The 11,780-nt window shown below is 51.7% G+C and overlaps 2 protein-coding genes across 3 annotated transcripts; one reads left to right on the top strand and one right to left on the bottom strand.

Moving 5' to 3' along the window:
* The first annotated feature begins 260 nt into the window (after positions 1 to 260).
* LOC123143215 (phytosulfokine receptor 1-like) lies at positions 261 to 3,830 on the top strand. The gene has a single exon (XM_044562059.1). The coding sequence runs from the start codon at positions 473 to 475 to the stop codon at positions 3,707 to 3,709; it is 3,237 nt and encodes a 1,078-aa protein (XP_044417994.1). The 5' UTR covers positions 261 to 472; the 3' UTR covers positions 3,710 to 3,830.
* A 4,027-nt stretch (positions 3,831 to 7,857) lies between these two features.
* Positions 7,858 to 11,362, bottom strand: LOC123143214 (probable WRKY transcription factor 19). 2 transcript variants are annotated; one of them, XM_044562058.1, is made up of 4 exons: positions 11,046 to 11,362; positions 9,887 to 9,933; positions 9,772 to 9,799; positions 7,858 to 9,223 (listed from the first exon to the last, which is right to left on the bottom strand). In XM_044562058.1, the coding sequence occupies exons 2-4, from the start codon at positions 9,914 to 9,916 to the stop codon at positions 8,124 to 8,126; spliced, it is 1,158 nt and encodes a 385-aa protein (XP_044417993.1). In that variant the 5' UTR covers positions 9,917 to 9,933; positions 11,046 to 11,362; the 3' UTR covers positions 7,858 to 8,123. The 2 variants fall into 2 exon arrangements, with proteins under 2 accessions (XP_044417993.1, XP_044417992.1); XM_044562057.1 differs by lacking the exons at positions 9,887 to 9,933; positions 11,046 to 11,362 and having other exon boundaries at positions 9,772 to 9,856.
* Between the last annotated feature and the right edge of the window lie 418 nt (positions 11,363 to 11,780).

The raw sequence follows: 11,780 nt of genomic DNA, 5'->3' as shown, positions 1-11,780 counted from the left end.
CACTTATGTAAATCCAGTTTGATTACTTGCCTGCGTAATCTCACGGTTGGAGCTGGGGGCGCCACGTGTCGGCCTCCCCCGGCCGTTGACCTCGCTCCTGCCTACCCGGCACCCTACCTGACCTGACCTGACCTGACCGCCATTAAAGTAACCAATCAAGCTCCTCATCCACTGTGATCAGAAAGGAACCATGAAAATGACACAGCACACAACAATACCTCCCGATCTAGTCTAAACACACTGGCTGGCTGGCTGGCTGGTAGCTGGTGTATATATACATATATACACATGAATCCACCTACATCCAGGAAATCCATTTAATCAGAGGAAGACGACGAAGAAGAAGAGGAGGAGGAAGAGGAAGCAAGGTTTGTTAGCCAAGAGTCAAACCCAGCCGCTGACAGCTGATCAGCAACCTCCATTCTTCTTCGACAAGGTGGTCGTCGATCGAATGGGCGATCGTTAGCTGCAAATGGCGGGGCGAGGTAGACTGGCGGCGGTGGCGGCGCTGCTGCTGCCGGCGATCGTGCTGCTGTCGCGGTGCCGGGGCGTCGCCGCGCAGCCCTCGCCGCGGTGCGGGGCAGGCGACCTCGCCGCGCTCAGAGGGTTCTCGGCCGGCCTTGATGCCACTGTGGATGGGTGGCCGGCCTTGTCGGACGATGACGACGGCTGCTGCGCGTGGCCTGGCGTGGTCTGCGGCCGCGCGGGCGTCGTCGGGGTGGTGCTGCCGAACCGGACGCTCCGGGGGGAGGTGGCCGCGTCGCTCGCCGGGCTGACGGGGCTCCGCGTGCTCAACCTCTCCGGCAACGCGCTGCGGGGGAGCCTTCCGCCGGGGCTCCTCCGGCTGCGACGCCTCGAGGTGCTCGACGTCAGCTCCAACGCGCTCGCCGGCGCGATCGGGCTCGAGCTAGAGCTCCAGCTCCCGGCGGCGCGGGTGTTCAACGTGTCGTACAACGCGTTCAACGGCAGCCACCCGGTGCTCCCGGGCGCCGTGAACCTCACGGCGTACGACGCGTCCGGTAACGGCTTCGAGGGGCCCGTGGACGCCGCAGGGGTCTGCGCGTCCTCGCCGGGGCTGCGGGTCCTGCGGCTGTCCATGAACAGCCTCTCCGGCGACTTCCCTGTCGGGTTCGGCCAATGCCGGTCGCTTCTCGACCTCTCGCTCGACGGCAACGGCATCACCGGCGCCCTCCCCGACGACCTCTTTGCCGCCACATCGCTGCGGTACCTCTCCCTCCACACCAACTCCATCTCCGGCGAGATCCCGCCGGGGCTCCGCAACCTCACCGGCCTCGTCCGCCTCGACCTCTCCTACAACGCATTCTCCGGCGTGCTGCCCGAGGCGTTCGACGCGCTCGCCGGCACGCTCCAGGAGCTCTCGGCGCCGAGCAACCTGCTCACCGGCGGCCTCCCCGTCACGCTCTCGCTGTGCGTGAACCTTCGCGTCCTCAACCTCCGCAACAACACGCTCACCGGCGCCATTGGCCTCGACTTCCGCGCTGTCAATAGCCTCGTCTACCTCGACCTGGGCGTCAACAAATTCACGGGCCTCATCCCGGCGAGCCTCCCCGCGTGCGCCGGCATGACGGCGCTCAACCTCGGCCGAAACCTCCTCACCGGCGAGATACCGCCGTCGTTCGCCGCGTTCCCGTCGCTCTCCTTCCTGTCCCTCACCGGCAACGGCTTCTCCAACGTCACGTCGGCGTTGAGGATACTGCAGCGCTTGCCCAACCTGACGAGCCTCGTGCTCACCAAGAACTTCCGGGGCGGCGAGGCGATGCCAGAGGACGGCATCGACGGGTTCGCCAAGATGGAGGTGCTCGTCATTGCCAACTGCGAGCTCACCGGCGCGATCCCGGCGTGGCTCGCTGGGCTCAGGAAGCTCAAGGTGCTCGACATCTCGTGGAACCGGCTCGCCGGCCCGATCCCGCCGCTGCTCGGCGAGCTCGACCGCCTCTTCTACCTCGACATATCGAACAACTCGCTGCAGGGGGAGGTCCCGGCCAGCCTGACGCGGATGCCGGCGCTGCTGGCTGGCGGCGGCAATGGCCGCGGCGACGACGATCAGAAGGTGCAGGACTTCCCGTTCTTTATGCGCCGGAACGTGTCGGCGAAAGGACGGCAGTATAACCAGGTGAGCAGCTTCCCGGCGTCGCTCGTGCTGGGGCGGAACAACCTCACCGGCGGCGTGCCGGCGGGTCTGGGAGCGCTGGCCAGATTGCACATCGTCGACCTGAGCTGGAACGGCCTCTCGGGGCCCATCCCGCCGGAGCTGTCGGGGATGACGAGCCTCGAGTCCCTCGACGTGTCGCACAACGCGCTCTCCGGCGCCATCCCGGAGTCGCTGACGCGGCTCAGCTTCCTCTCCCACTTCGCCGTCGCGTACAACAACCTCTCCGGCGAGATCCCCATCGGCGGCCAGTTCTTCACCTTCTCGAGCGCTGACTTCGCCGGGAACCCGTTCCTGTGCGGTTTCCACGTGGGACGGAAGTGCGACCGGAAGATAGATGATCAGGCCACGGACGGCAGCACGACCGGGAGAAATGACGGCCGAAGGAGCGCCGCCAGCGCCGGCGTCGTGGCGGCCATATGCGTCGGCACAACGCTGCTGGTCGCCGTGGGCCTTGCCGTGACGTGGCGGACATGGTCGAGGCGGCGGAAGGAGGACAACGCCTGCAGGGTGGCCGCCGGTGACGACGAGGAAAGCACCGACTCGTCCGCGGCGAGGTCGTCGACGCTGGTGCTCCTCTTCCCCGGCGACGACGAAGAGGAGGAGACGACGGTGATCACGCTTGACCAGGTGGTTAAGGCGACGGGGGACTTCGACGAGACCCGCATCGTCGGGTGCGGCGGGTTCGGCATGGTGTACCGCGCGACGCTGGCCGACGGGCGCGACGTCGCCGTGAAGCGCCTCTCCGGCGACTTCCAGCAGATGGAGCGCGAGTTCCGGGCGGAGGTGGAGGCGCTCTCCCGCGTGCGCCACCGCAACCTCGTCGCCCTCCGCGGGTACTGCCGCCTCGGCAAGGACGTCCGCCTCCTCATCTACCCGTACATGGAGAACGGCAGCCTGGACCACTGGCTCCACGAGCGCGCGGACGCCGGCAAGGACGCCCTCCCCTGGCCGGCGCGGCTGCGGATCGCCCTGGGCGCGGCGCGCGGGCTGGCGCACCTGCACGGCGGCGGCGCGCGGGTGATGCACCGGGACGTGAAGTCGAGCAACATCCTGCTGGACGCGGCGATGGAGGCGCGGCTGGGGGACTTCGGGCTGGCGCGGCTGGCGCGCGGGAGCGACGACACGCACGTGACCACGGACCTGGTGGGCACGCTGGGGTACATCCCGCCGGAGTACGGGCACTCGCCGGCGGCGACGTACCGGGGCGACGTGTACAGCATGGGGGTGGTGCTGGTGGAGCTGGTGACGGGGCGGCGGCCCGTGGACATGGCGGCGCGGCTCGGCGCGCGGGACGTGACGGCGTGGGCGGTGCGGCTGCGGCGGGAGGGGCGGGGCCACGAGGCCGTGGACGCCGCCGTGCCGGAGCGGCACCGGGAGGAGGCGGCGAGGGTGCTGGAGCTGGCGTGCGCCTGCGTCAGCGAGGACCCCAAGGCGAGACCCACGGCGCAGCAGCTCGTCGAGCGGCTCGACGCCGTCGCCGGCGCCGCCCCGGAGATTCGCTCCGGCGCCACGGAGCACCGCACGGTAGATAACTGAATCGATACTACAGTAGCAGCTAGCTGTGACAGTAACATCTCGTGTAAATTTTGACAAGAGTTGGTTCGTGTATAAAGATTGAATGGACGATGATTAACTCAGAGGGATTGCTAAATCTCAGTCGATGCAATATTGCTGACGTTTTACATGAAGATCTGTGTAAAGGTTCTTTGATTTTCTTTCTTTCTTTTTTTATATGTTCTATCAGTTGACCAAGATTTAGTTAAATCTCGATCGACTGAGATCTAGCCACACCCTTAATTCAAAATTTCAACTCTGCACCGCATCTAAGAAGTTGATTTAAATAAGAACAAGCAATACATTTCTCGCAAAAAACAAACCAACAAGCAACACTTTTTCCGCCAAAAGGCAATACATATATATTGTATTTAGTTTTTTTTGCGGGATAAACTTCCGATCTATTCATCTTCAATCATGATAGTACAATGAACACTACAAATAATAAAAATTACATCCAGATCCGTAGACCACCTACCGACGACTACAAGCATTGAAGCGAGCCAAAGACGCGCCGCTGTCATCGCCCCTCCCTCGCCGGAGCCGGGCAAACCTTGTTGTAGTAGACAGTCGGGAAGTCGTCGTGCTAAGGCCCCGTAGAACCAACGCACCAGAACAACAACCACCGTCAATGAAGGGTGTGGATAAGAAGGATCCAACCTGAAGACACATGAACAAAGACGAACGACGAACAGATCCGAGCAAATCCACCGGAGACACACCTCCACACACCCACCGACGATGCTAGACGCATCACCGGAACGGGGACTAGGTGGGGAGACCTTTATTCTATCTTCAGGGAGTCGCCGTCGTCTCGCCTTTCTGAGTAGGACACAAACCTTAACAAAATCTCGAAAAAAGATCTAAAATCGGAGCCCTCCCACCGGAAAAGGCCGGGATCCACTCTGTCCTGGCCCTAAGGCCATGGTAGACGGGGCGGACCGACGCCGACGCCGGCGGGAGGCATAAAAACGCTAGTTTTTTTTGGGTAGGCGGCGGCTGGCTAGGCGTCTCGCCCGTGTCTCGGCTGAGTCGATATATACTGTATTTAGTTAACCATGAACACAAGCAAATGCAGGTATTTCGACCCCACACCGATTCCAAAGGGATCATTTGAAGTTTTGATGTCCTTGAAAACATAATTGACAGACTGGTCTCTTGAAATAGGCTTTCGCTCTGCTTTATAAATAAAGCAACAACTAAAGAAGTAGCCACGTTACGACGACTGATCTTGCCATAATTGATGTACTGGATGCTCCCCACCGGCGTCTTTTGTTTTTTTAGGAAATGCCATCAGGGCTCACTTTATTAATTTGGCAAAATAGTTACATCATTAACCAGAGCATTAATCAAGAACCCCGGCGGTTCATCGACCCACGCACAAGACTCATTTCAATCATAAGCAAACTTAGCTAGGGTATGCGCTACCTCATTCGCTTCCCGGTTACAATGCAAAAAATTGAACTGAACCTATCATACCCGCCATGAAGAAACATTCTGCATAATCTGCCGAGGCTCCACTCCAAATTCTGTCTTGCCCTGAACAAGCATTAATCACCTCAATCGAATCCGATTCTAATTCGATGGAATGAAAGCCCAACTCATGAGCTAACATAAGCCCATGCTTCACTGCCAAAGTTTCTGCTGTATGTGCATCCGAAATGTGGATAACTAGTGATCCTGAAGCAGCAAGAAACATCCCATGTTCATCTCTAATAATCACACCCACAGATCCATTCAATTCATCAGCAATAAAAGATGCGTCCACATTTACTTTCACCATTCCATGAGATGCTTTAGCCCACTTGATACCCTGACGATTCACAGGTCCATTTCTGAACTTCAGGGATTTTTGTTAGTTTAAACAGATAGCCCGAACAGTCGTTGCACACCGTGTAACTGGGGACATTTGGTTATGATGCGTTTGCTGGCAACGCATCCACCACAAATACCAGCAAGTTGCTGCAATTCCCTTTTTCAGACCGACTGTTATCATTGGATTCTTAAGCGGATGTAGTTTTCAAACATATATTTTTCATCAAATATAATACAAATTTAGTTAGCTAAATTGTCAACCTAGAATGACGCGCATGCCTTATAAACCGAGACAGAGGAAGTACATTTTTAATGCATGCATTAAATATTTTTGGATAAACTTCTGATATTTTTCAATACATTATGTACATTTTTAAATTACATGTATATTTTTCAATACATTATGTATATTTTTGGATAAACTTCTGACATTTTGTTAATGACAATATTTTTTTTATAAAACTACACAAACTCTCTTTCACATGGATCAACATTTTTCTAATTTGTATACACTTTTTTCAAACACATGCCACGCATATTCTGTTAAGGTTATGACACATTTTTTTTTACAAAACGCAAACATTTTTTTTTACATTGTACACACATTTCTTTAAAAATGTCACAAACACATTTTTTGAAACTCGTGAATATTCTTGAAATGTTTCAAAAGGTGTTCGCACTTTAAAATTTTGTTCAGGCTTAAAAAATGTTTATGTTTCAAAAAGTGTTTGTTTTCACTAAGTTGTTGGTCTTTTAAAAAAATATTTGAAATTTTCAAAAAGTTCCTGCACTTTATTAAATATTTGAAAATTTCAGGAAAAAAAATACGTTTTCAATACTTGTTTGCCCCTAAAAAATGTTATCAATGTTTGACGCTTTGGCTTCTGATTACATATCTCGGGCCTCTAATTATGTTAATCATAGTTTGTTGGTGTAGTGGCTACCGGAATGAGGTCAACCCTGCCAGGTCCCAAGTTTGACACGATGGCAGTTGTTTTTGTTTCGGAATTATTACGTCGCGCGTTAATAAAAAGAAAGAAAGAATTTTTATGTCGCGTGTTAAGAAAATAAAACTCGTTTCAGTTGTTTTTGTTTCGGAATTATTATGTCGCGTGTTAATAAAAAGAAAGAAAGAAATTTTACGTCGCGTGTTTAGAAAAAAAAACTCGCTTCATGTTTGGTGGGCCTGCCCAGTCGAGTCCGCAGCTTACATTCCAAGACCCTTTTTAAAAACATTATCTACGAAATTCCAAAAACATTATTTAAAAAATGCGACACAACTTTGAAAATTCGAAACATTTTTTCATAGCATGTGAAAAACTCTTGGAATTCAGATCATTTTTTGACAAATGTGATTTTTTTTGAAAAATGTGAATAGGATTTCAAAATTCCAAAAAAACACAAAAGGAATTGAATTTGTGCAAAAAATAGAAAACAAGAATACTTTTTAACTTCTGGACAATTTTAGAAATGCGTGAACATTTTTCAAACTTGATGAATTCTTGTTGTGTTATAGTGGGCCGGCCCAAATTCTTGCCCTTGAGGGAAGAAGCTATACCGATCGGGTTTGTAGAGCTCATCGTGGAAAACCTAAGGCTAAAAACGGATCTTTGGTGGTCCACCATGGAGCTCCTATGTACCCCCTCTGTCCCATAATATAAGAACGTTTTTGACACTACACTAATGTCAAAAACGTTCTTATATTATGGGACGGAGGGAGTAGTTGTTTGTTTTCTCGCTTAACTAATCTGTATGAGGCGATACAGCTGAGATCAGCCAACGGTTCGAGCACTTAGCACAATGTGCCACTTAACCGCTTCTTCAACCCTACGATGTGATGAGATATAACTTAAAAAAATGGAACGGGATGACATCAGCACATGCTTGTGTTCCTCCAAAATAGAAAAAGATTCCCAGTAATTGAACAACAAGGTGTTCCTCCAAAACAGAAAAAGATTCCCAGTAATTGAATAACAAGGTACACCCAGCCCCACCATAACTGTGTTTACCTTCCAAGAATCAGCATCACGAGCACGCCGAGATCGAACGGCTTGAACAAGATGCGCTCGCTGCCATCAAAAAAGTGTAGATGCACTACAAGTATTTAGGATAACTCAATCCCATACAATTTGGAGAACACGACTACGATGCACAGACAAATGAGAGTCAAAAGCAGACATGGTCATACACTGTCCAGACATGTCCGTGGACAAGCTAGCCCAGTCCGGTTGGGGACGGTCTTATCATTCTCACATGGTCAGCACTCGGCAACCACAGTGAAGCACCACACGCCATTGCAGGATGATGCAGATTTCTAGCCAATCGTCCACAACCTCATATAGTCCGACGAGGGAAGCAGTTTCCACACAACGACGCACCACGCGCCATTACAGAATATATAGATTTGACATGTTAGACGGAAAAAAGACCAAACAGAAAAAAGCGATGTCAAGCCGGCAGCAACAACTTTTACCATGGACAAGTCTCCTCCTAAAGCCATGGATGTTTTTGGTCCGAAACAGTAATCAGAGATTGACGGCCTGCATGCAATGCAAGCAGTCACCTGCACCATGGATGTTTTCTAAAGATTCAGTGTCGTGCTGCTCGTCGCGGCTTCCTTCTCCGTCCCCGACGGTGGCGCTGGAGGTTTCATGGACAGTGCTGGAGGTTTCATGGACAGTGGTAAAACCTGAGCAGGAGCCATGGCAGCCTGCCCGGCCGCCATCACGATCTTGTGCGACAATTCACGGTTTGAAGGCATATGAAGAATACCCTTTGCTTGCGGTGTGCTGCTCCCAGCACTAGACGCGGCAGTGGTGACAGTCAGCTGGGAGGCCAGAAGCGGCGGCTTTACTTCCTTTTTGGGTTTCTTGGCCCCGCGACGCTTGGCAGAAGGAAGCGGCAGAGCTTCAGGCGTCTCGCCAAGCAAACTCTTCCGATGCACGGAGCAGTGGTCCGTCCCCCATTTCGCGCTGGAATTGCATCCTTGGAACTGGCACCGGGTGCCGCCGCCATGCTTGATGCAGAAATCCGTGCGGCCTTGTGCGCTCTTTGTGCATCCTTCGGATTTGCACCGCCTTCCCCCGCCGTGCCTGATGCAGAAGTCCGTGTTCCCTTGTGCCCCCTTCACGCAGCCTTCGAATTTGCATCTCTTGCCACCACCATGCCTCACACAGTGCTCGCTACGGCCCTGGCCACATGCAGCGTTTGGACATCCAGCAACAATGCAGCGCTTCCCTCCTCCATGGCCGATGCACAGAGGCGTGCCACCATGTGCAGCTTTCACACAGCCCCGTACTAGGCAACCCTTACTACCACCACTATGTAGCTTGCAGTACAATGCGTTGCTCTGGGCCTGCTTTTTGCAGTTGTCGTGCTTGCAAAGTGTGTCAGGGCCACCCAAGATTAGTTGCCCAGTGTTTCCCTGAGTATCCCCAGATCTATCATTGAGTTTGCCTTGATCATTCCCCTCATACTTGATACTTACATCTTGCTCTGCACTGGCACTGGGTTCAGTACACTGTCTGCCTTTAACAGGGGGCATGTATAAATCTGAGGTTTTCTGTGAACTCTGGAGGTAACCAAGCTGTTGGGATGAATGCCCTCTAGTGTGACTATTGCAGTACATTACCCTTCCACTGACGATCTCATCGCAGCCAGGTTCCTGGCAACATTTCCTGTCTAGTTTACAAAAAAGGAAACACGTAAGGAATACAAGGTACATCCATATAAATAACGACATACCAAAAAATAATGCAATTTAGAATCCTCAGTGTTTAAGTACTACTACCTCCGTTTCTAAATATAAGACGTTTTGGCAGTTTAAATTGAACTGCCAAAACGTCTTATACTATTTAGGAACAGAGGGAGTAGATGACAAGTGATAATTGGGTACTAACGGTCACAAGAAAAGTATATTTTAAGAGCACGTCAAATGTAGATGTACATTCATCACAAAAAAGTAAATGTAGAGGTACATACAATTTTTTTTTGTGAGGTAGAGGTACATACAAATTAAAACAGCAAATGTCCGAAATTAACTTCATCAGTACCTTGAGGCTGAGAATCATCTCCACAAAATGGAAACTTGCATAACGAGTGACTATGTGGATTCAATACCCAAGAAGAAATAAAGAGACGCAAAAATAAACACACATTCTCTCTATTTGATATGAAGAATTATGCGTGAAAAATCACATGATTCTAGAAAACTGCAGCAGAGAACATACCAGCAACGGAACCATCCGCCGTGAGCTTCTGTACCCCAAAAAAAGTAAGAACAACAAGAAATGTCAGCATAAAGTGATTATAGAGACATATAATACTTGGGACTGACCAACTTACCTCTATATGAGTGATATGATCATGCCCCATTAAGATTGTATGTTTATCTGCAACGGATCAAAGCATATAGTATGGTTAAAACATAGAAATAAGTTAGCATTGTTAGATGAGCAACTTATCTCTATTGCATAGCCCAAGGGGGAATATACATTACAAGGGACTCGGATTACAAGCAAGGAAAACTAGACTGATACGAATACGTAAAGATACCTAGACCGCCAATTAATACTCCTTGCATTTGAAGAATATAACACTACCAAATAGTGAATTCCAAAATCAGTGTCTCTATAGTGTCAGTTGTAGCATGGAGTCTTCAAAAACCTGTTGAGTAAAGCCAAGGTGGGACAGAAGAAGCATGTAGCAAAAAATCATAGCACAAGAGACCAGCGGCAAAAGAAGCTCGGCGACAAGAGGATGGGCATAGATCAACAACGATGCAAAAGGAGGCCACTGAAATCCTCTAGAAGACAACCATAACCTGAAGGGCCAAATTGTACACAAAAGGATCAGGACAAGAAAGAAGGTTGACATGACAATAAAGGTTTGATGGACTCGCATGGCATGATAAACATGAAAGAGCAACGGACATGGTGAACACGACGGAAAAACAGAAAGCTAGAAGCTAGGAAGCACACAGGAGTCAATGATGTAGGAGCCATTGTGGTGCGAAGCATCCCATGGATCACCATGAACCCCGCAAACTCCAAGTGGGCCGTTGACAGGAGCTCGTGGGCATGCCATTGAAACCGAGGTGACTTTGTTCCTCTATGAGCCCCCTATACTTGCATGTGAGACATGGCTACTACCTCACTCCGGAACTTTGGGAATTCCTCAGGTGTAAAGGAATCAAGCAAAGAGAAGAAGGGACTGGGAGGGGAAGCAAGGATCATCATCAAGAAGCAGAGCTTGCTGAAATCTGCCCAAGTTGGACAGTCCGACCTAGGGTCTGACCCTATGCACACACATAAGCACTCATGGCAGCACATTTCCATACATACATCAGTCTGCAATGACTTATGAAATAAAATTGCACACATATAGCAATTTGCACACACAGAACTAGCTAGACCTAAGTAAAAATAATAATAAAATATGCAATGTGCACTCACAGTACGAAACAAGATGAGCCACGGGGAAGAAGAGCAGGGGAGAAGCTCACCTTGCTCGGGACGGGGAAGAAGAGCGGTCGTCCTGGTGCTTCTCCTGGCTCGGGATGGTCTCTCGGGCGTCGGGCCTAGCTCCTCTAAGCCATGGTGTCGCAGCTCCTCTCACCCCGCGCGACCGGCCGCGCCGAGGACGGGATCCGGCGGGAGTCAGCCTGGGACGGCCGGATCTGTCGGCGGAGGAGAGATTCCGGCCGGCGACGGGGGCGGTTGGGCCTGGCGGCGGGAACGGCGGCGGCGACGACTTGACAGGAGAAGACGGGGAGAGGGGAAAGATGGGAGCGAGCAGTGTGCGGGATCGAGAGTAAATCTGAGTTTGGTTTTTTTTTTTCACTATTTTTTTAACAGTTGGGTGTGACCTACAGACCTGGCCAAACGGGCCGGCCTGGCACGGCCCATGCTAATCGTGCCAGGCACGGCCGGCCCCATGAAGGCACGTTTAGTAAACGGACCGTGCCGTGCCGACCCACGTGCTGCGCCTCCAGCCTAGGCAGGGCTTATTTAGTAAACGGGCCGGCACGTTGACCCGTTTAGCACTCTGGGTAGCACATTTTCAGACTGTTGGGAAAAAATGTATTTTACATTTTCAGCCTGCTGGACTGATTTTTAGGCCTATTTGGACTGTATTTTACGGGGTGTGCCGTGCCTATCGGACTATTTTGAGCCATGGTCGTGCCGTGCCGGCCCGTGTGCCCAGCCTCCAGGCCCAAGCACGGCCCAAAGCGTGCCTC

This window comes from Triticum aestivum, chromosome 6D (genome assembly GCF_018294505.1).
Source record: "Triticum aestivum cultivar Chinese Spring chromosome 6D, IWGSC CS RefSeq v2.1, whole genome shotgun sequence".
Classification (NCBI taxonomy): domain Eukaryota; kingdom Viridiplantae; phylum Streptophyta; class Magnoliopsida; order Poales; family Poaceae; genus Triticum; species Triticum aestivum.
Note: the sequence above shows the minus strand (reverse complement) of the source record. Positions and strands in the feature narration are given on the sequence as shown.

Excerpts from the sequence above, each read along its gene's own strand:
- LOC123143214 (XM_044562057.1), bottom strand. The coding sequence starts at position 9,841 with ATGCTGACATTTCTTGTTGTTCTTACTTTTTTTGGGGTACAGAAGCTC. Across the intron at positions 9,224-9,771 it reads GGCGGATGGTTCCGTTGCTG|ACAGGAAATGTTGCCAGGAA; the intron begins GTATGTTCTCTG and ends TTTGTAAACTAG.
- LOC123143215 (XM_044562059.1), top strand. The coding sequence starts at position 473 with ATGGCGGGGCGAGGTAGACTGGCGGCGGTGGCGGCGCTGCTGCTGCCG.